We start from the raw sequence: 24,659 nt of genomic DNA, 5'->3' as shown, positions 1-24,659 counted from the left end.
TTATTTATTTCTGAAACCTGTAGTATTTATGAGACAGTTATTTGAAGTGAAAAATCTGGTCCAGGCTTTCAGTGAGTCAGGTTCACGGAGTTCTCTCAGTCTGTTGCTATTGTCTTTGGTTTATTTTGCCTCTCTATCTGACATACCAAATACATACACATACTCTAATTTGAAACACTGGTTTGTACCTCACCAAAATAATTAGGGAGTGGTTCTAAATCTCTTTTGTAACAGGATGTTTGTTTAGTTTATCCTTAGGGATTTGCAAAACTTCTTGTCAAAGTTATGGTTGATAGGTTCTTAATTTATTCTCAAAAGTAAACTGAATTATCTCATTTTGATTTGCTTATTTAACAAATTATCAGTTTAAAATGCTACCCTTACATGTTCAAAGGTAATTTTTAAGATATGATAGAATGGGAATTTAAAGTACCTTTTTAGGGGCGCCTGGGTGGCTCAGTCGTTAAGCGACTGCTTTCGGTTCAGGTCATGATCCTGGAGTCCTGGAATCGAGCCCCGCATCCAGCCCGTATTGGGCTCCCTGCTCAGCAGGAAGCCTGCTTCTCCCTCTCCCACTCCCCCCGCTTGTGTTCCCTCTCTCACTGTGTCTCTCTCTCTGTCAAATAAATTAAACAAATCTTTAAAAAAAAAAAAAACCTTTTTAAAAATTACAACTTTCTCAAATGAATCTCATACTAGATATTAAAACTATTTATGTTCCTCCACTCATAAAGATACCTGCATATTTGTAACTTGAGTATTTTGAATTTGCGTTTTTTTAAACTTTGATTTTTTTTTTTCCCCTTTTGCAGTGACAGTATTTTTAAATTCATTGACACCCAAATTCTACGTGGCACTTACAGGAACATCTTCTTTGATATCAGGACTAATATTTGTAAGTAGTTTCCATTTCCTTCATGGTTTGGTATTTATCTAAAGATCAAATGTCTTTATGGTTACAATAATTATAAATACTTATAGATCAGCATTCTCAACATATTTCAGAATTTGAAAAAACACTGCATCTTCCTCTCCACTTTTAGAGATTGGCAGTATTCATTTGTATATGAAAGACTATTGTATAATGGAAGGGGCAGGGGTTGGTGGTGGGTTCCCAACTAAATGGTTGCAGGGCCCAATTTAGTAACAAAAATGAATGAAATAGAGTGTAAAAATTAAGTTCCTTATTTACTTTTAGGACTGGGTAATCTGGACAATGCATGCTGCTTCTGGAAGGGGATAAAGCTAGTTGTTGCCATATAGATTTGCAGACCGCTATAATGAGATCTTCCAATTTTTCATATGATTTTGAAAGAATCTGGATGCAACAAGTTTTTATATAAAAGTCTCCCAATACTTTAATCTTGGCAACATTGGGCAAACTAAAAATTGTGTCTTGAATTCAGCCTATAGGTTGCCAATTATATTCTCTGGAGTATTTAAGAGCAGAGTATTGGAGCCAAGCTAACCATCCCTTTATTTATTTATTTTTTGTCAGAAGAAAATTTTTAATTGAAGTATAGCTGACATACAATATTATATTAGTTTTCAGAACCATCACTTTAGTTGTGTGACTTTGAGCAAGTTAATTAACTTTTCTAAGCTTTAATTTCCTCATCTATAAACTGGGGATGATAATATCAACTTCATAGGATTATGAAAACTAAATGAGATAATGTGTCTAAGAGCTTTCAGTAACATGGTAGCTAGCCCAGAAGTGAGCACTTAATGAATTTTGGGCCATTATTATTCTGAGATGTCTTAACTTTCATTCAGCTTTCCCTTGTCTTAATTGGCTGAACTATCATTTTCAATTAAGAAATTTAAAAATATATATACATAATCTCTATTAACATCCCTGGGAACTAGTGTTTCCTAGTATAAACTTTGGAAAAATACTGCTACAGATAAAAATCGTAGGAAGTATGGCATACATGACCAGTGAATTTTTCTGTGCTTTTTTTCTCATCTCTAGATGGTGCTCTTCTATTATAGTAGAAATAATGGCATTTGTATTGGAGTGGTTTTTGTTTCTGGTTTTTTTTTAATAGGGACTAATACTTGGCCATTTTGTTAAAGTGAAATGCTAGACAAGAAAGGGATTTTCTCTTGATCAAAAAAAAAAAAAATACTGAGGAATTTAAGATGAGATCTATGTGTTAGTATAGTTAAATTAGTTAAAATTTACTGCTTATAAAGCCCACTCATAGTTAAGCATATTTTAGCATATTTAGTCAATAACATGTAAAAATCTAAATAAAGAGAATGATCTATCTCTAAGCAACTGACGAGTGGAAAAAGCATTAGTCTTGGAACCAGAAGATGTAGTTTTGAGTCTCAACTCTGCCACTTAATAGCTGATAACTTTGGGCAAGTCACATAATTCTCTGAGTCTTAATTTCCTCATTTATAAGGGCGGAAAAGCTTACATATACATTATAGATGTATAAAACATAACATGTATGATATATAAAACAGTTCTTAACATTTGTTCTTCTTTTTTAAACCAGAGTTTTAAATTTACAAAAATTAAGAAATTCATACTGTAATAGCATCATATGGTGATGGTACACTTGTGGTGAGCAAAGCATAATGTGTAGAGAAGTCAGATCACTATATTATACACCTGAAACTAATGTAACATTGTGGATCAACTATACTCAAATAAAAAAACTTCTTTAAGTAAATGAATTAGGCTCAGTAAGAGATTAACAACAGTAGCTAATAATAGAGTGGTATAACAATATACAATAAGAAAATTAGGAAATTCAAGTAACATTTTAAAGGTTAAACTGTGTCATGACCCTTATAATATTGATGAGTTTTTATTAGCAAAGGTTATTATGTTTATAATTTCTTTTACCCCCTGAAATACTGAAGCTATCTATGCTGTTTGTGTTACTTCCATCTGAAGGGGTAGGAGCTAGCGTGCTTGGGAGCTTGAAGAATAACAATGAAGCCAGTTGTTTAGCTAATTATTACAAGTGAAAAGATTACTCTGAAAGGAAAATGCAAGATCCAGTGGGAGTGCATATAATACTCTTTTCTGTTCTATGGAATCAGGGAAAGTTCCCTGAGGACCTGTCATTTAAGCTGAAACCTGAAAGAGCCAGGTAAAGGTAGTTGAGAATGCTAGAGTGTCCAAATATGAAACATTCTTCTAATTCAACACAGAGAGCTTTTTTTTTTTTTTTTTTTTTAAGTAATCTCTAGCCCAACATGGGGCTTGAATTTACAACCTGGAGATTAAGAGTTGCATGCTCTGCTGACTGAGCCAGCCAGGCGCTCCCACAGAGCTTCTTTTGATTCCTCTTTTTATAACAGTGATAGATCTTGAAAACATAAAAGAGTGAATATCCTGATTTTTAAATGGTTCAATATGAGAATCAGCCTCTTATCCTACATTAATTGTACTGCCAAATACTGGAGTAGTACTTCATTGTTCAAAAGGCATTTACAGTTCTTGTTAACCATATTTAATAGATAGGACATTGAGGCTCTGAGAGGCTAGAGGTTAAGTGACTTACCCAAAGCACACAGGTGGACTGGGAGTCAAATGTGGGCTTTCTAGCCCTAGTCTTAATCCACCATGCTAGTTATTTCAAAATTGTTTTTCTTTTAATTATGCTACCAGATGGAGTAAAATGACAATGTAACGTAACAGAGTTAGATTATTTACAGATTAAATGCTTCTTGCTGGTTTGTTTGTTTGTTTGTTTTAAGTAATCTCTACACCCAACATGGAGCTCAAACTCACAACCCAGAGACCAAGAGTCACATGCCCTACCGACTGAGCCAGCCAGGCACCCTTGTTTCTTGTTGTTTTTTTTAATATTTTATTTACAGATGTATTTCTTCTAGTTTTGCCTCAGCTTGTCGAAATTTCATAACAAAGCTATAAAAAGGGTATTTTATTTTTGCCTGGCTATTGGGGAATCTTATGTTTGGCTTATTTTTTGGGAGGAGAGTACATTTAAAATTAAATGGGAACATCGTGAAAGAATGTTAATTTGAGCTCATATGTCTGCTGATCAGTTCTATTTTAAGTCAAGGATTTTTTGTTTGTTGTCATAGATATTTGAATGGTGGTACTTCCATAAGCACGGCACATCTTTTATTGAACAAGTATCTGTGAGCCATTTGCGACCACTGATGGGAGGAACAGAAAGCAGCATTTCAGAGCCAGGTTCTCCTTCTAGCAACAGAGAAAGTGAAACCAGCAGACAGAATTTGTCAGGTGACTATTTATGTAAAAAGTTTTCAGAGCTGTATAGTTAAGATTGTGTTTGTCTCTGGGAGAGAGAAAACTCACAACAGAGAGAAGTTTGTCTTTCATGTAAATATAGGTAATCTGCAGCTGATACGGAGAGCAATGATCATCAGAGACCCAGTCTCCCATTTTGTTAGCCTGCCATCTCTAAGTGAAGTTTTTCCTTGTGGTCCAAGACAGTTGCTCTCGTTTATGCCATCATACCCACATTCTAATCAGCAGGAAGGAGACTAGGCCAGTAGAAGGCCACCCTTTCCCCCTACTCAATCCCACAGCAGCCAAGGATACTTCTCGGAGTGTTACATACTATTTCAGCTTACTTCCTACTGGTCAGACCTCTGCCAAATGGCCACAAGTAGCTATAAGGGAAGCTAGAAATTGTAACCATTTTCTTAGCATACATATGCTCAGCTAGTAATTAGGAGATCTTCTTAGATAAAGGAGAGAACAGAGACAATTAGCCATTTCTGCGAACATAGCAAAGTTAGGAAAAATACTTTTTCTTCTCAATATATTTACAAAGGCATCAAAATCTTAGTTATTCATGTATAGATAATCCATTGTCATACTTTAATTGTAGGCTATTCCTCTATATGTATCCAGTAATACAAAGTAAATATTATTAATGATATGCAATTAGGAAAGTAAAAATTTGAAGGCCAGATAGAAATGATATTTTTGGATTATTGTCCCTTTAATTTGATATCAGTAAAATTCATACAGTGATAATACAAATGACCTAATTCCATAGAGTGCCATAAAGTCTCATTTGTTCAGTAAACCTAACCACTAGAGTTGTATTAGTTTAGTAGAAAAATACTGCCACTTTTTAGATGTGGTCAGGGAAAGTCTCTGAGAGAGTGCCATTTAAGCTGAGCCCTGAAGCATGAATGGTATTGACCAGGAATAGTAGGGATGGGATTGGCAACCATTTAAGAGTACAGGAAGGAATAATGGTATTTTTCTTTCCCCTTTTCCATAAAATAATTACAGAACTCCTAAGAATGAGACATATTAAGATGAATATGACATAGATCTGTCCGCAAGAAGCTGAGTCCAGTATGTAAATAATTATGACAATAATGCATTATGTAATCTTATTCCATGTTGTGAGATTGAATGTATCATTGCATACAGAGAGCGAAGACACTCCCTACCCTGCACTCTAGCCTAGCTATACTGTGCGGCTTTTATGATCCTTCCTCTCCTTAGAATGTTCTTAATCTGGCAACCTTCTACTCATCTTTTACCATGATTTAATGTCAGTTCAAATGTTACCTCCTTTCTAAAGCCTTTTCTAATTTCCCCAGAGAAAAATTAATCACTTTCTTTTTTTCTTCTCTTGGAACAAAAAGTATTTCTACTATAGCACTTATCACACAGTTTAGATGGTAGTTTACGTGACTGACTCTCATGTGACATTTCATTCATTTAAACAAGTCAGTTCCAAATGCTGTGTTAGGCTCCAAGAATACAAAAATGAACAAAGTTGTAAAAGCTCATATTCTAAAGGAGAAACTGAAAACCAAATGGATAATCACATTGTAATATGTTAAGTGAAGTGCTGTAATTGAATTATGAACTAAATGCTATAGAGATAAAAATAGGAGAATGACTAGATTTAATTGTATGCTGCGTGACAGCAGGGGTGGTCTGGGCCTTATTCATCTTTGTGCTGTCTGGCTAGCACTGTGCATAGCATACAGTGACTATACAATGAATGTTGGTGAAATTAAGATTTAACTGCAGTTGATTAAGCTAATTCATTTCCCTTTTTCCTCCCCTTTGTTTTTTAGAATGCAAGGTATGGAGAAACCCTCTAAATCTTTTCCGAGGAGCAGAATATAGGAGGTATTACATTTTGCTTTCAGTATAATTATAGCATTAGTTTGAGAGTAGAAGTATTACGGAAACATTTGTTTTTATAAACACATCACAGCTCTTCTAGTTGGAGACACTGATGTATAATAGGGAAAATGATTAGCCCAAGCTTTAATTGGCAGCATCTTCACTGTATTTACTTCAATAATCATGAGAAACATTGCTTCAAACCATATGTTTGTGATAATAGTAAGTATACATTTGGCTCCTGGTTTTGGCAAAAAGCCTTTTCAGAGAATTCATGAGATTAAGAAAAGAAGTACAAATGTCAACATATGGTTTTACATATATGCTCAATTCCAAAATTTGAGGACTCACTAGAAAATATCAATTTGAATGTTGAATATAAACTTCATTTGTGCAACAGTACAGGGTATAGTATTTTTTTTAATTTTTTTTTTTTTTTTGAAAGAGAGAGCACACACACATGTGTGGGGAAGAGCAGAGGCAGAGGGAAGAGAGACTCTCAAGCGAACTCCCCTAACATGGGACTTAATCTCATGACCCTGATACCATGACCTGAGCTGAAATCAAGAGTTGGTCGCTCAACCAACTGAGCCACCCAGGCGCCCCTTGTATTTTATATTTCTATTTGCTATCCACACTACTACGTCCATTTCTCTTCTGGTTTTAACTCTAGATGAGAAAACAGCTTTTGACACTTAAACCCAAAGATACTTTGTTTTAATAAGAATTGTGTTTTACCTGGAGGTAGACTGGGGCATGTTATTTAATTCATTGAACAAGAAACATTAGGTGTCTACTATGTATGGCCACTGTGCAAAATGATGGGGATACAGAGTGACTGAGCAATAATCCCTGTGCTTAAAGACTTGATAGTGTAGGATAGTAGTATCCTGGGAAGGGAAAGCTAGGTTTTTATGAGCGATGCCTTTAGTCTTTATTAAGGGATTCTGCAAGAAACAAGTCCTTGAACTTCTCAGTCCATTTGTTGAAATAAAAAGATTTTAGGCTATTTCTTATTGTTTTTTTTTTTTTTTTAAGATTTTATTTATTTATTTGAGAGAGAGAATGAGATAGCGACAGAGAGAGCATGAGCGAGGGGAGCGTCAGAGGGAGAAGCAGACTCCCCGCGGAGCAGGGATCCCGATGCGGGACTCGATCCCGGGACTCCAGGATCATGACCTGAGCCGAAGGCAGTCGCTTAACCGACTGAGCCACTTAGGCGCCCTATTTCTTACTGTTGTACACTGTTCACAAAGATATAAAAAAATAAATTTCCTATCTTGTTATCAGGAACATTTATACTTCTTTTTGAATGATTAGTTTCTCTTAATGTAAAAGTCTCAATTGCATTGATAATCATTGTGTGGTTTTAGAAAGCTTAAAGTCCTATTGTAGTCAGCGTTTAGTAAGTGTGCAGAACTCTGATATGTATTTCATATGTTAGATTCATTCCTGGCTCCACTGTATGTTCAAATTTTTGCTTTTACTGAGTCTTTTTTATTTGCTTCTAATTAAGGTCATTAATATTGTACATTATATTTTTTTTAACTTCTTTAAATCATTTTGGGACTAATGTAGATTGTTAATAAGTAGTCTTTTTACAAGTTTAGAATATGTAGCAAAACTTTGCTAGTTGAACAAGGATCTACTTTTTTTTTTTTAAGATTTATTTATTTGACAGCGAGAGAGGGAACACAAGCAGGGGGAGCAGGAGAGGGAGAAGCAAGCTTCCCGCTGAGCAGGGAGCCCGATGTGGGGCTCGATCCCAGGACCCTGGGACCATGACTTGAGCTGAAGGCAGATGTGTAACGACTGAGCCACCCAGGCGCCCCTACTTTTTTTTTTCTTTACGATAATTTCTCACAAAATAGCTTAAAAACTTTAAATAGCAGTGCAACTTGGACTATTACTTAAAATCTTTTATCATGTACATTTAAATAATACTTACAATGTGCTTTTAAAATACCTTTTTTTTTGGATTTTAAAATGTATGTATAGTCACTGTAGAAAATTGGAAAAATGAAGAGATGTATCAAAAGGAAAGTAAAAAAAAAAAAAAAGTAAAAATCACCTTTTCCTACCACTAAGTGAAAACTGCTATTAGTATTTCCATCCAGTCTCTCTTCTGTATGCATGTATAGAAACAAAACTTGGGCATCGTTATGTGTATATAATTTTACATCCTTTTTTTCTAACACAGTGTATGAATTTTCCACAGAATTTCTTTATATATGAATTGCTTTTTTTTTTTTTTTTTTTTTAAGAGGGGAAAGCAGAGGGGCAAAGGGAGAGGGAGAGAGAGAATCTTAAGCAGATGCTCCACTGGGTGTGGAGCCTGACAAGGGGCTTACTTCCAGGACCCTGAAATTATGACCTGAGCTGAAATCAAGAGTCAGACGCTTAAAGCCGACTGAGCCACCCAAGTGCCCCTTCATACATGAATTTCTTCAAAAACATGGTTTTTAATGATTGTACTCTATTCTGTTGTATGGAGGTACCTTACCTTACCTATTGCTCCCCTATCTGGGTCACAGATTATGTTTCACAGTCAACATTTACACTAGAGGGGTATCTTTATATATAAATATTTAGCATATGATATTAAACATCTGTGATTATTTCCTTAGGGCTGATTTGTAGCACTAAGATTCTGGAATTAAAGGGTTGAACAGTTTTTCCCCTCTCCCTGTTACTATTTTCTTTTTTTATTTATGGAGATTTTCAAAAATTAAAAAGTAGAGAGAATAGCATAGTAGAATTCCACACACCCATCCCCTAGCTAGATGTGAATATTTTTAAGACTCCTAATAGATATTACCTAATTGATTTTTGGAAAGAGAAATGTAAATGCCAATTTACACTTATATCAGCAGTATGTGTGAGTCCATATTCCACCTCATCCTCAGCAACATATGTTTGCCATTTGACAGATGAAAAGTAAAAATTTGTTAATTTAATTCACTCTGTTAATTACTGAGATTGGACCTTTAAAAATGTATTTATTAGCCAGTTTTTTTTTTTTATTTTAAGATTTTATTTATTTGGCAGAGAGATAGCGAGAGCAGGAACACAAGGAAGGGGGAGTGGGAGAGGGAGAAGCAGGCTTCCTGCTGAGCAGGGAGCCCAGTGTGGGGCTCGATCCCAGGACCCTGGGATCATGACCAGAGCTGAAGGCAGACGCTTAATGACTGAGCCACCCAGGCACCCCTATTAGCCAGTTTGTTAACTTGCTATTAATTGTTGTGGGTTTCAGGGGGATATGAAAGTTTAAATTTCTAATTTAGTAAAATCTGGAAAAAGTTTCTGTTTGCTTTCTGCTTTGAAAGCCCTTTACCATTTTGACATCTAGTAAAAGGCCACCTATGTTTTCTTCTAGCTTCTTTGTAGTTTTACTTTTAATAATTCTAATTCACTGAGAATTTAAGTATATTTAATAAGGTATGTATCTAAGTCAAATTGTTTTATCCCCTCATCTAATTTAGAAGCACTAATAATCTGGCCTTTTCCCTTTTGATTTTTGATGTTTTATTGTCATACTCTAGTTTGTATTGTTATCTCTTGTTTTTCTGATAATAAGCTTTTAAAACATCCTGAAATAGAAGTTGTAGCAGTATATTTTTGCATTTTAAATAGTGTCTGTTATAGTAGGTAAAGGTTCTCTCATGTTCAATTTACATATTTTCTTGTGTTTTGGTAAAGATACACTTGGGTGACTGGTAAAGAGCCACTTACATACTATGACATGAATTTGTCAGCTCAGGACCATCAGACGTTTTTCACCTGTGACACGGACTTTTTACGTCCTTCAGACACAGGTATGTGTCATATCTGTTCATGGGGTAAACAGTGGTGATGAAAATTATTTTAAAAAGTCTTTAGAGTTACTTATTATAATATACAAAGTTATTTGGCTTGAGGTTGTTTTGCATTATGGATAAGAGACCCAGATAAAATTGAAACTAAGTATGAATGTAAACTAGGTTGTTACACTACCTACCCTTCTTATAAAGAATTTAAAGTATTTTATAAAAATGTAAAATTACTTTTTTTATTACTTAAAAAACCTTTCAGATCAAATACAGCAACTGTTCATGCAGAGAACAGTATACCCAGTTTGGTCTGGGGAATTAACATGTGCAATTATACATAAGAGTAAGGCAAAGTGTAAACCCAGGCATGGCATGTAGATTAAAATGGAGTATATTTTATCTCAGTCATAAATTAGAGGTGCATGGAAGGTGGTGGAAGATCATAGAAATGTCTGTGTTTAGGTCTAAGTCTTCTCTATGGAAGATAGTATTGAGACTCTTAAATACATGGTTAAAGACAGAGATCTTTATCACTATTCTTTTACTTTGAATGCCCTCTCCTTTCGTATCTATCCTCCCACTTTTATGCTTCCTGCTTTTATCCTTCAAGATCCAAATTAAGTCACATTCTCTAGGAACCCTTCTCTGGGAACTCCAGAGTTAAACACTTTCTTCTCTGCAGTTCTACAGTACTTAGTCCAAGCCTCACTGAAACCATTCTAGTTAATTTATTCAACCACAAACATTTACTTGTTAATTTTATCATGTTGTTTTATTTTATTTTTTTATTTTATGTTAATCACCATACATTACATCATTAGTTTTTTTTTTTTTTAAGATTTTATTTATTTATTTGACAGAGAGAGACACAGGGAGAGAGGGAACACAAGCAGAGGGAATGGGAGAGGGAGAAGCAGGCTTCCCGCTGAGCAGGGAGCCCGATGTGGGGCTCGATCTCAGGACCCTGGGATCATGACCTGAGCGGAAGGCAGACACTTAACAACTGAGCCACCCAGGCGCCCCACATCATTAGTTTTTGATGTAGTGTTCCGTGATTCATTGTTTGCGTATAACACCCAGTGCTCCATTCATGTTGTTTTAATGTTTATCTTCCCTAATAGAGTGGGAAACTTTGGAAAGCAAGGACTATATTCTCATCATCTTTGAATCTTTATCGTCTAGCACATTGTCTGGCATACTGTAAATATTAATATTTATTCTTTGATGAAAGTATCAATGAATGACCTTGGTGTCACAGATGTCTTAAGCAGTTTCACTAATAATAGCTAACACTTGTATAGCACTTATTATGCACCAAGCACTGTTCCAAGCAATTTATATAAATGTACTGATTTAATATTCCCAATCATTTTGTGAGATAGGTACTTTTATCAGCCTCAGAAATAAAGGAATGGAAAAAAGGAAGGAAATAAAGAAGGAAGGCAGGCAGGCAAAGGAAAATCAAGTAATATGCCAAGTAATCTAGGTAATAAATGATAAAGCTGGATTTCAAATTCAGGTCTGACTCTTAACCACTATACTACTACTGCTTCTACTCACCATAGTGATAGGCAAAAGAAAATCACCACTAGGGGTCTGAAAAATAGCCAGTTTTCCAGCATTGAAGTGAATTCTTTGTGATCTATATCTGTTGGACTAAATATACTAAGGGTGGATGATAGCAGGAAATCCAAGGATCTTTGGAATGGTTACATAAATGGGTTTAATTGCAAATAGAAAAAGGAATTGCTTTATGTTTACATGCTTAGTGTTTATATTAATGGCAAAAGTGTTGGGTTGGGGAAATAACAGAAATAGAAATTAGTATGTCATGTTAACTTTAAGAACTAAAGTTGACTCTAAAAGTAACTCTAGAAATTAAGGCTTTTCCTCCTTGTCACAAGCAGAATTGCAGACATTGGCGGGCTTTTCAAGTAGCAACCATGGCTATCCACTAAAGCTGTGCTCTTAAAACATTTTTGTTCACTTATCTCCTAAAGGATTTTGAAAAACTATGTATCCTTTCAAACATTTTTAACTTGATATCGTAAGATTAAATAATTGCAAAGAATATGATTTTTAGCATAGTAAAGACAGTTGAAAATAAAACTAGAATACCCTATATTTGAATGTATCTCAAGAAATCTAATGACTTGATACCCACCATTATCCATTGAAAAAGACATTGATGAATACTCTTTAGCAGTAGTAAATTTTATGTAAGTCCTTTTGCTTCTTGAACTCATCCATTTCATACGTCTATATTATTATAATTATTATATACTTGAGAGTCTTATCACACATGCTTTTCCACGGTAAAATTTTTTGTGTAAGTTTTTAGAAATTTTAATTTCCTTTTATCATAAGGTTCTAAATGGTATCATGTACTTTAGTTATATATATATATTTTTTAAAGATTTTATTTATTTATTTATTAGAGAGCGAGCGAGAGAGAAACAGCGTGAGAGAGGAGAGGGTCAGAGGGAGAAGCAGGCTCCCCGCTGAGCCGGGAGCCCGATGTGGGACTCAATCCCAGGACCCTGGGATCATGACCTGAGCCGAAGGCAGTCACTTAACCAACTGAGCCACCCAGGCGCCCTACTTTAGTTATATTTTTGTCAAATCCTTGGAGCTACATATTTGGTATTTTCAGCTTTAGAAAATGTTCTCCATATAACCTTGTTGGCCGGGTGACTTCTCATTGTAATTCTATCAACCAAATCAGACCGACTTTCTGACAGAAAAGTCTGACTTCATTTTAAGTCAAATAAACATGTTAACATGCATCTCTGTGACAACCATTTCTCTTCAGAATTTAGATTCTAAGAAAGAGATTATTCTTGGAGCTTTGCCTAGAGCCTGTTACTTGGCCAAAATAAGATTCTACCGCCTTTATTATCCTTTTTTTTTTTTTAAAGATTTTATTTATTTATTTGACAGAGAGAGAGAGAACAAGTAGGCAGATAGGCAGGCAGAGGGAGAGGGAGAAGCCGGCTCCCCGCTGAGCAGGGAGCCGGATGCGGGGCTTGATCCCAGGACCCTGGGATCATGACCTGAACCGAAGGCAGCTGCTTAACTGGCTGAGCCACCCAGGCGCCCCTATTATCCTTTACTAGTGCCCCCTTTGCCTTGCTGTGAGGGGACCTTCCCTTAGTAGCAACACATTCTTTGACAGTAAGGGGCGAGGGGTGCTGATAAGTGGAACTGATAAAAATTGTTATCACTCCCTCCCCTACAACATACTTGCATTCAGAGTATCCAGGGGCTAGAATACTCTTATTTCTAAAGCCAAGCTTCACTGTTAAGTAAAAGAAATTCCTGTTGTAGGTGCCTTGACAAAAAAATGGCTTTCCCAAAACCCAAACTTTGAATTGTCTTTTGGGCACTTGGAGATTTTTACACTTTAGGGATTGCACCTTAGAAAGATTCAGGAGGGGTGAGAAGTAAGAGTTTTTTCTGTAAAGTAGAAGAAGGGAATATATCTTTTGGGGAGTGGGGAAGCAGATGTTGGGTAGGAAAGGGAAACCAGCATGATGCATAGATCAATCAGAGGAACATTCTTCAAGTAGATCAGTTCTAGGAAAGAGTCATATAATGTTGAGACTTTATAAATTGGTTTTCTTAAAACCACACATGCTGTTTTGGTCCTTGCAACGTTTCGTGTACTTCTAGAGGTATGCATAATCCCATGTAAATACTGAGCTCAAGGACAGACTCCATCTGTGAATTGATCCATTTTGATCTTTTCAGACACTCACATAAAGGTAATGATTTATCTGTAGTTTTATATTAAAAAATGTATACATATGTGTGATATTACAAATTTCTCTTGATGAATTGTCATCAGTTACTAAGTTAGTAGATCTTCTTCTCATCTTACTCATTTATTTATTTAAGGCAGAAAACAAACATATCTTCAGGACCAGCCAGCAGTATTCTTTTTTCGTTGTTTTTTTTTTTTTTTAAGATTTTAGTTTTAAGTAATCTTTACACCCAACGTGGGGATCAAACTGACAACCCTGAGATCAAGAGTTTCATGCTCTACCAACTGAGCCATACAGGTGCCCCTGGTCAGCAGTGTTTTTGGAATAATTTGTTTTCATGGTATTTTCTCTTCAACACTTAAGAATCAGGAGATTTAACATTTGAACCCAGATTTACATTTTTTAGAAGTTGGAAAATATGGCAAAACTGGACCTGTAAGTCCACCTTGTAATAATCAATTAGACCCAAGCCGTGACTCTCTCCTTTAGACAGTGCACATGCTTTTAGTTTACACATCTATGTTTTCTGCTTGGTCTTTGTAGGCATCTACATTTACAACCTCTGATCTTGGGATTGACTATTCTCTTTTCTGCTTGATAGCATATTGGAATATTATTTAACTTAAAAAAATAGATAAATTTGATTGAATTGCTGATTGCTTGTGTTGTTTTTTAAGAATATCAAGAGCTCTTAAAGAGGACAGTTGAGCAGCTCTTTCTACCCACGGGTCCTGTCCCTGTGCTTTAATAAAACCACCTTTTTGCATTAAAAAAAAAAAAAAAGAGGACAGTTAAATACTAAATCAGCATTTTCCTTTTAATTATTCCTAAGCCTTGTTTTAGAAAAAAATACAAATTTTTCTTCTTGTACTTTATTTCCCCTTTCCCCTTTGACTTGGAACTGAATAAGTTGTGAGGATTAATCTTGAAAGTCTGGATAGAGCAGTTGAAAACTTAAGAATATGAATAAGAAAAAATGCTTAAAGGTGGATCAGATGACCTTAGTAAAAAAGAAAGAAGTGCAAAGAAGATGAGATCGTTTCCATGTATTAAATTAGCAAAGATTGATACTACTCAGTGTTGCTAAGTAGGGAAACAGTCTCTCTCTTTCTATCCTCCACTCTCCTCCACTGCCTGAAAGAATGTAAATTAATACAATCTTATTGAGAAGAGTTTGGGAGTTTATATCCAAAATCTTTTAAAAGATGCATACATTTTAATCAACCATTCCACTTCCAGAAAGGAAATATTGGGTCAGGCATCCAAAGGTAGATGTTGAAAGATGGTTATTACAACATTTCTATAATTAGCGAAAAATTGGGTGTAACTTAATAATTTAAAAGAATTATTTCAATAAATTTTGACATATACTTAATAGACTAGAAGACCAAATAGCCATTTAAAATGTTGATTAAGATTTCAGTATCCAAATTTGACTTGTAAGTTAAATCATGTAAGTTAAAGAAGAAAGCCCCATCATTAAAACTGGCAAGTCTAATATTATTCTTTATTTTTATGTAATATTTTAAAGTTTCAGCAAAACCCTATTCTTTACCTGGTTATTATCAGATGGGTGCTGACTTGCATCAATTTGTCAAGTTCAGGAAGCATTAGCTGTCAGACAGCTGGTGACATGTTCGATATGAGAAATGTATTTTTGTCATACAAGTGGAATATATTGTCTTCTTTTCTAAGCCAAGACTAATATTTTGTTTCCAAAGGAAAACTCAAACATTTTCCACATTATTCTTTCTGGACAGTTGTAGGTTTTGTTCCAAAAGCAACATTCATAGATTCTCTATTTTTCTTATCAAACTTGAAATAGGCCAGATAGTTTCATGAATCTGCTTTGTTTATTTGTTTGTTTAATTTTTAACAAACTTATTGTTTAGTATGAAATTTTATTTAGTATTTATTAGTATTAAATTTTCATTTTGGTATAGTAAATGGTAGCAAAACTAATATTATTATTTTAGAGCGATCTTAATTCAGGCTTCTGTTGAATCTTGGTAGAGACATTTTCCATAAATGTACTAAATTCTAAATTAATTGCTTTTTCCACCTTTTTGTGCAAAATGCAAATTCAGACATTCTTCCTGGATTGAATCATTGATTAGACAAAGACTTTGTTTTTAAGTGTTTTGTATATTTTTAACAGTTCCATAGGCCCTTTTCAAAGTGATAAAAGAACTAGAATATTTCATATTGATTATAATGTGATGTCACATAATTTTAATATGCATTTAGAAATATAAGTGTTCATGTATAGTAATGGTGTAATTAACTGGATTAAATACCTTATATATTGTACTCAAATCAGAGAAAGAATATATTTTTCTTATGTGTGATGCTTCCAAATTTAATTTAAATTTCTCATAAGATTAAGGTGAACTGACACCCCAATTTCTAGTTTCTTATGTTTAAGAACATGTTATTTAAATCTTTGTTTACTCTCCTAGCTCATTCTTCACACATTTTGCATAAGATTATTTATGTTTACCATCTCATCTACTTTTTGAAATATTTTTCCTACAGTTATGCAGAAGGCATGGAGGGAAAGAAATCCTCCAGCTCGAATCAAAGCAGCCTATCAAGCTTTAGAATTAAACAATGAGTAAGTTTGAAATATATGGAAAGTAAGTTTGTTTTGAAGGAAACTCAGGCAAATGATTTCATGTTCTTATGTCTCTTCCTAAGACACTTGGAGTCATTAGCAATCCCCTTTCTTTTTTTCTATACTAGAGACAAATTTTGCAGTGTTCATAGACATCTGTACTTTGCTTCTGAAATTACAAACTTATCAGTGCTTTTGGATAGAAATTATCCTAGAGATACTTTTTTAAATGGAGAATGTTGGTCTAATTGGTGATAATTCTTGATAGTTAAAGAGTACTAAAATACTTATGCCACCTTTTTAAATTTTGTTTTTCATTTAAATCATTCATTTAAAGCATTCATTCAGTCCTGAGAACTTTAGTTGCTAATGGGATTGGAGGCATGCAAAGAGGATTCAAAATAAGGAAAATGTAGCATTTATTTTTTATAGCTCTTTGTATCGATTCTATATTTTGAAAAGGCAAATGTAAAATTATAAGTTAACCTAATATTTAAGTGAAACAGATCAATAAGTATTAATCTGATACTAAATAAATGCCAAGAGTAAAATATGGCCCCAGTTGGGGTTAATCAAGGAATGCTTCCTGAATGATGTGAATTTAGCATTGTCCCCTGTATCCCTCAGCAACCCCGCCCCCCAAAATATGTTATCATTATTAAGAAGACCTTCCCAAGGTGGAGCAAAAATCACAGTGTAGGGAACTCAAAAGCAGTGAATCAACTTTACTGAAACTCTGGAAACTAATCAAAAGTTTAAAGCATCCTAGAGAATGCTTAATCAATTAAAAAAACAGCCAAATTTCTGTAAGTGAGCTTTATGGTGTTTTGACTTACACTGGCTCCATCCCCTACTCCCTTGCTTAGTGGCAGCTTTGAAGACAAAAGTCAGCATTCTGGGTATAGGTTCCTACTACCAGAGGAAGTGGAATGGATCTTATTGTTAAAGAATTGCGCTTGTTTATTTTGACCTGTCTGGTTGGCTCTCTGAAGGACCAGCTCAAAGGTCTTGCCTTTATTTGGGTTAATTCAGAGCTCTCCCAGCGCAGACACAGCTACACTGGGGGGAAATTTGTTGAAAACATTTAAAGGCAAATGCATTAGTCCCTGCTGCCCTGGGGCAAGTGATAACAGCTGGGGCAAACAATAGACAAACCAGAAAGCTTGAGAGGAAAGGCTGGGGAATGAGATACTTTGGAAAATAAAGGCTTTGAAAAACTCTGACATATTCCTGGGAATCTCAGATGTCCCACACATGCCCAGGTTTGGGCACATGCTTAGAAATGACTTAAGACCCTAAGCCCTGTCTAAATTTCAGGTTCTGCACAAACAGAAAGTAAAGGCTAAGGCAGAGTTGTAAACTGCCTGACTGAATGTTGAAGGTGTGCCCCAACACACACACAGAACCAATCTGCAGACTTGGGTTTTTTTTGTTTTGTTTTTGGCTCCAGGTGTTTAAGGCAATCTCTATCAAATCACTGGCTGATGAATAAGCTAAAGGAGCAGAGGCTTCACTGGTCATATATGATAATGACTACAAACTTCAGATTAGTTCAGAGAAGTCATTAAACAAATAACTACAACAAACAACAACAACAAGCCATGGGGAGGAGGGGGAAATCTGATTGCTAGAGTTGCTAGATTATAATCTTCAAAATGTGCAGTTTTAAAGAAATTACAAGACATTCAAAGAAACAAACTATGCCTCATACACAGAAAAGAAAGGAAATGAATGGAGACTGTCCTCAAGGAAGTCCTCAAGACTTGGACTTTCCAGACAAAAACTTTAAATCAGATACTGTAAATATGCTCAAAGAGGTAAAGGAAGCCATGTACAAAGAACAAAAGGAAGTCATGAGAAGGATATCTCACCACTAGAGAATATCAATAAAGATTTAGAAATCTAGAAAGAAATTTAGGAAAAAAGTTTAGAAAGAAATCTAGAAATAAAGATCAAGAAGCTCAGTGAACCTCAAGTAAGATATAATCAAAGAAATCTACAGTGAGACACGTTATAATCAAGCTTTCAAAAACCAAGGACAAGGGGAAATTCCTGAAAACAGCAAGAGAGAAGTGATTCATCATGAATGAGGGAATCCTCAATAAGATTAACAGCTGAGTTCTCATCAGAAACCATAGAAGCCAGAAGGCAGTGGGATGACAAAGTCAAAATTCTGAAGAAAACTGTCAGCTAAGGATTCTTTTTCTAAGATTTTATTTATTTAAGAAAGAGCACGCACAAGCATGAGCATGGGAGAGGGGCAGAAGCTGGCTCCCTGCTGAGCAGGGAGCCCAATTCCGGGCTTGATCCTGGAACCCAGGGATCATGACCTGAGCCAAAGGCAGGTGCTTAACTGACTGAGCCACCCAGGTGCCTCCACAGCTAAAGATTCTATATCCAACAAACCTATTCTTCAAAAATGAAGGAGAAATTTAGACATTCCCAGATAAACAGAAACTGAGAGAGTTCATTGCTAGTAGACCTATATTATAAGAAATGCTAAAAGGAGTTTTTCAAGGTGAAATAAAAGGATACTAGACAGTCTTGACTCCACACAAAGCAATAAAGAACACCAGTAAAGATAATTACATAAGTAAATATAAAAGTTAATGTATTTTGGGTTTGCAACAATTATTTTTTCAATATGATTTAGAAGACAACAATGTAAAACTAATTATAAATCTATATTGATGGACATACAGTTTATAAAAATGTAATTTGTGACAATAACAACATAAGGTATGGGGTGGGGGAAGAGCTATATAGAAGCAAATTTTGTATGCTATTGAAACTAAGTTGGTATTAACTGAAACTACATTGCTGTAAATTAAGATGTTAAAAGTAATTGTTAATTATTAACCACTAAGAAATAACTAAAAAAAATATAGTAAAAGAAGGTAGAAGGGAATCAAAATGGTATACTAGAAAATACCTAACACAATTACTGCCAGAAATAAGGACAAAAAAGGATATATAGAAAACAAATAGGAAAATAGCAGAAACAAGTCCTTGCTTATCATTAATTACTTAAATGTAAATGGATTAAACTCTGCAGTTAAAGGCATTGATTGGCAGAATGGATTTAAAAAACAGTTCAGCTATATGCTGTCTATAAGAGATTCATTTTAGATACAAAGATACAAAGAAGTAGAAGGTAAAAGTATGGAAAAAGATATTCCATGCAAATAGTAACCAAAAGAGAGATGCAGTGGCTATCCTATATCAGACAAAATAGACTTTAAGACAAAAAAAAATTTTTTAATTATTTGAGAGAGAGCAAGCAAGGGGAGGAAAAGAGGGAGAGGGACAAGCGGACTCTGTGCTGAGCATGGAGCCCAACACAGGACTCGATCCGAAACCCTGAGATCATGACCTGAGCTGAAATCAAGAGCCAGATGCTCAACCAGCTGAGCCACCCAGACGTTCCAACAAAATTTTTATAAGATAATTACATTATATAATGATAAAAGAGGTTTAATTCATCAAGAAGATACAACAATTATAAACTTATATGCATTTAATAACAGAGACCCAAAATATATGAAGCAAAAACTGACAGAATTGAAGGGAGGAATAGACAGTTGTTGGAAGCTTCAACACCATTTCAATAATGGATAGAATAATTAGACAAAAGATACACAATGAAATGAAAGACTTGAACAACACTATAAACTAACTAGACCTAACAGACATCCATATAGCACTCTATCCAACAATAGTAGAGTACATGTTCTTCTCAAGTGTACATGGAACATTCTCTAGGATATATCATGTTATGATATAAAGAATTCTCAATAAATTTCAAAAGACTGAAATTATACAAAGTACTTCAACCACAGTGGAATAAAATTAGAAATCAAAAACACAAGGAGATCTGGAAATTTCACAATATTGGGATATGTGGAAGTTAGGCAAGAGTCTTAAACAACCAGTGAGTCAAAGAAGAAATCACAAAGAAAAGATAGAAAATACTTTGGGATGGATGAGTGAAAATGAAAGCACAACATACCAAAACTTAAGAGATACAGAGAAAGTGGAAACTGTAAACACAATACTAAAGAAAAACAGATCTCAAATCAATAACTTAAACTTTATACCGTAAGAAACTAGAAAATGAAGAGCCAACTAAACTACAAGCAGAAGGAAGGCAGTAACAAAGAATAGAGTGAGATAAACAAAATAGAGAATAGAAAAGCAATAGAATCAATGAAACCAAAGGTTGGTTTTTTAAAAGATCAACAAAATTGGGGCACCTGGGTGACTCAGTCAGTTAGGCATCTGCCTTTGGCTCAGGTTATGCTCCCAGGGTCCTGGGACCAAGACCTGTGTCGCACTCCCGACTCAGTGGAAAACCTGCTTCTCCCTCTCCCTCCGCTGCTCCTCCTTCTTGTGTGCTCTTTCTCTCCCTCTGTCAAATAAATAAATAAAATCTTAAAAAAATAAAGATCAACAAAATTGACAAACTTTTAGCTAGACTGACCAATTAAAAAAGAAGACTCAGATTACTGAAATTAAGAATGAAACTGGGAACATTACTACTTACCTTACAGAAATTAAAAGCTGAATACAGTGAACAATTACATGTTTATAAATTAGATAAATGGACAAATTTCTAACAACACACTACCAAAATTGATTCAAGAAATAGAAAATCTGAGTAGACCTATAACAAGTGAAGATGATGGAATCAGTAATTTAAAAACTTCCAAACAAAGAAAACCCAGGACTAGATCCCTTCACTGGCAAGTGCTACTGAGAACTAGAAGAAGAATAAACACCAGTCCTTCTTAAACTCTTCAAAGAAATAGAAGGGAAGTAACTCTTCCTGACTCATCCTGTGAAGCCAATATTACCCTCATACCAAAACCAGACAAAGACATCACAAGAAACAAAAATTATAGACTAATATCCATTATGAATATAGATGCAAAAATCCTCAACAAAATACCTAGCACAGCAAATCCAGCAGCATATTAGAAGAATTATACACCAGGAACAAGTGGGATTTGTCCCAAGAAGGCAAGGGTGGTTTAAAATATGAAAATCAGTCAATGTAAGATACCACATTAATAGAAAAAAAGAATAAGAACCACATGGTCATCTCTGTTGATACAGAAAATGTATTTGACAAAATCCTACACTATTTTATGATAAAAAGACTAAGAAATAAAAAAGGAATAGAGGGAAACTTCCTCAAACTGATAAAGGACATCTGTGGAAAACCCACAGCTAACTACATATTTACAGATGAAAGACTGAAAGGTTTCTTTCTAAGATCAAGGTAAGACAAGGACATCATTTCTCTACTTCTATTTAACGTTGTACTGGAAGTGCTAGCCAGTGCAATTGAGTAAGAAGAAGGAGGGAAAATGGCTTCCAAATCAGAAGGGAAAAAGTTAAAAAACCATCTTTATTCATAGATTATATGATCTTATACATAGAAAATCTCAAAGAATCCACACACAAAAAAACCGTTACAGCTAGCAAAAGAGTTCAACAAAGTTATTGTCTACGGGACATATAGAAAACAAATAGGAAAATGGCAGAAACAAGTCCTTCCTTATATCTGTCATGTATCTATATACTAGGAATGGACAGTCTGAAAAAGAAATTTATTTATTTTAAAGGATTTATTTATTTGACAGAGAGAGACACAGCAAGAGAGGGAACACAAGCAGGGGGAGTGGGAGAGGGAGAAGCAGACTTCCTGCAGAGCAGGGAGCCCGATGCGGGGCTCAATCCCAGGACTCTGGGATCATGACCAGAGCCGAAGGCAGACGCTTAATGACTGAGCCACCCAGGTGCCCCAGAAATTTATTTTTTTAATATTTTATTTATTTATTAGAGAGTGGGGGGTGGGGAGAGGGAGAAGCAGGCTCCCCACAGAGCAGGGAGGCCGATGCGGGGCTCAATCCCAGGACCCCAAGATCATGATCTGAGCCGAGGGCAGACATTTAACCAACTGAGCCACCCAGGCACCCCTGAAAAAGAAATTTAAAAAACAATTCCATTTACAATAGCATCAAAAGTGTTAAAATACTGGGGCACCTGGGTGGCTCAGTTGGTTAAGCGACTGCCTTCGGCTCAGGTCATGATCCTGGAGTCCCAGGATCGATTCCCACATCGGGCTCCCTGCTCAGCGGGGAGTCTGCTTCTGCCTCTGAACCTCTCTCCTCTCGTGTTCTCTCTCTCATTCTCTCTCTCTCAGATAAATAAATAAAATCTTTAAAAAAAAAAAAAGTGTTAAAATACTTAAAGATAAATTTAACCAAAGAGTGTAAGACTTGTACACTTTTTAAAAATGACAAAGTATTGTTGAAAAAGTTAAAGAATATCTAAATAAATGGAAAGACATCCCATGTTTATGAATTGGAATACTTAACATTGTTAAGATGGCATCACTCCTCAAGTTGATCTATAAATTCAGTGCAATCCCTATCAAAATTTCAATTGCCATTACAAAATGGACAAGCTGATCCTAAAATTCACATTGAATTACAAGAGTCCTCAAACAGCCAAAACAACCTTGAAAAAGAACAAAGTTGGAAAACTCACTTCCTGATTTCAAAGCTTACTATGAAGCTGCAGTAATTAAATCATAAAAACAGACATCTAGATTAATGGAATCAAGCGTCCAGAAATAAACCCATGCATTTATGGTCAATTGATTTTTTTTTAAAAGATTTATTTATTTTAGAGAGTGAGTGAGAGAGTGAGAGAAGGGGCAGAGGGAGAGAAACAGACTCCCCACTGAGTGGGGATCCCGAAGCAGGGCTTGATCTCATGACCCTGAGATCATGACCTGAGCTGAAACCAAGAGTTGGGTGCCCAACCGACTGAGCCATCCAGGAGCCCTTGTGGTCAGTTGATTTTTGACAAGGGTGCCAAGACCATTCAGTGGGGAAAGAATAGTCTTCTCATTAAGTGATGGTGGGCAGATGGATAGCCACATGCAAAAGCAACCCTTAACTCACATCATGCACAATTAATTCAAAAAACAAAATAAAAATTAATCTAAGATCTAAATTTAAGTGCTTAGACAGAGAAAGAAAACATAGGGACAGATTTTTATGACTGGATTTGGCAATGTTTTCTTAGATATGACACCAAAAGCACAAGCAACAACAAAGAAAAAATTAGATAAATTAGACTTCGTCAAAGTTAAAAGCTTTTGTGCATTGAAGGATACTATCAAGTAAGTGAAAAGGCAACCCACAGAATGAGAGAAAATATTTGCAAGCCATATTTGATAAGAGTCCAGTATCCAGAATATATCAAGAATTCTTATAACTCAGTTACAAAATGATAATCCAATTAAAAATGGATGAAGGATTTCAACAGACATTTCTTCAAAGAAGGATTTAAACAGACATTCATATAAATGACCAATAAGCACATGAAAAGGTGCTCAGCATCATTCATAATTAGGGAAATGAAAGTGAAAACAACAGTGACATGCCCCTTCATAAGATGAGTATAACAAAAACAAGAACCTCCAGAAAATACCAAGTGTTTGCAAAAATATGGACAAATAAGAACCATCATACATTGCAGAGGAATGTAAAATGATATCGCCACTGTGGAAAACAGGGCAGCAGCTCCTCAAAAAGATAAAATTAGAACTATTATATGACCCAGCAGTTCCACACCTAGGCATATACTGAAGAGTACTAAAAACAGGTGTTTACAGCAATATTATTATAGCCCCAAACTGGAACCAACTCAGATGTCCATCAGCTGATTATGATTGGATAAACAGAATTGGTATATATACACAGTGGTATATTAGTCATAAAAAGGAATAAAGTACTGCTCCGTGCTACATGAGTGAACCTTGTATATATATTACAAGTCCCTGAATGACATACTTTAAAATTAGCCAATTTTAGTATGTGAATTTTACCTTAATTAAAAAAAACCCCAACCTTCCTAACAGTGAGATTCATTCAATACTTATAAAATTAATTTCTGTATTAACATCTCCATTAAAAATATTTTTGAACTGGGGCACCTGGGTGGCTCAGTCGTTAAGCATCTGCCTTCGGCTCAGGTCATGATCCCAGGGTCTTGGGATCGAGCCCCACATCGGGCTCCCTGCTCCGCGGGAAGCCTGCTTCTCCCTCTCCCACTCCCCCTGCCTGTGTTCCCTCTCCCGCTGTGTCTCTCTGCCAAATAAATGAATAAAATCTTAAAATATATATATATTTTTTTGAACGAATATAGGAAAGCTCTTAGAGGAAAGAACCTCTTTTTATCATATAGCTAAACTGTAATTTAAAATATTTATATTTTGATTCTACTGCATCAATTTATACCCATCTAGATCTTTTAAAAATGTTTTTATTTTGTTATTT

The 24,659-nt window shown here is 35.2% G+C and overlaps 2 protein-coding genes across 5 annotated transcripts in view; one reads left to right on the top strand and one right to left on the bottom strand.

Moving 5' to 3' along the window:
- CAPZA1 (capping actin protein of muscle Z-line subunit alpha 1) overlaps window positions 1–24,659 on the bottom strand; it is a 220,456-nt gene that overhangs the window by 51,289 nt on the left and 144,508 nt on the right. The gene's annotated exons all lie outside the window — the stretch shown is intronic.
- ST7L (suppression of tumorigenicity 7 like) overlaps window positions 1–24,659 on the top strand; it is a 60,220-nt gene that overhangs the window by 1,383 nt on the left and 34,178 nt on the right. For 3 of the 4 annotated variants that reach the window (XM_021690074.2, XM_044914584.1, XM_044914586.1), the window contains exons 2-6: window positions 813–895; window positions 4,075–4,237; window positions 6,067–6,121; window positions 9,818–9,933; window positions 16,227–16,305. In XM_021690074.2, the coding sequence (XP_021545749.1) occupies window positions 813–895; window positions 4,075–4,237; window positions 6,067–6,121; window positions 9,818–9,933; window positions 16,227–16,305 (496 nt within the window). The remainder of the gene's footprint in view (window positions 1–812; window positions 896–4,074; window positions 4,238–6,066; window positions 6,122–9,817; window positions 9,934–16,226; window positions 16,306–24,659) is intronic. The other variant, XM_044914585.1, reaches the window with a different exon arrangement.

This window comes from Neomonachus schauinslandi, chromosome 4, assembly GCF_002201575.2.
Source record: "Neomonachus schauinslandi chromosome 4, ASM220157v2, whole genome shotgun sequence".
NCBI classification, from domain to species: Eukaryota; Metazoa; Chordata; class Mammalia; order Carnivora; family Phocidae; genus Neomonachus; species Neomonachus schauinslandi.
This window is presented reverse-complemented; position numbering and strand designations above follow the sequence as displayed.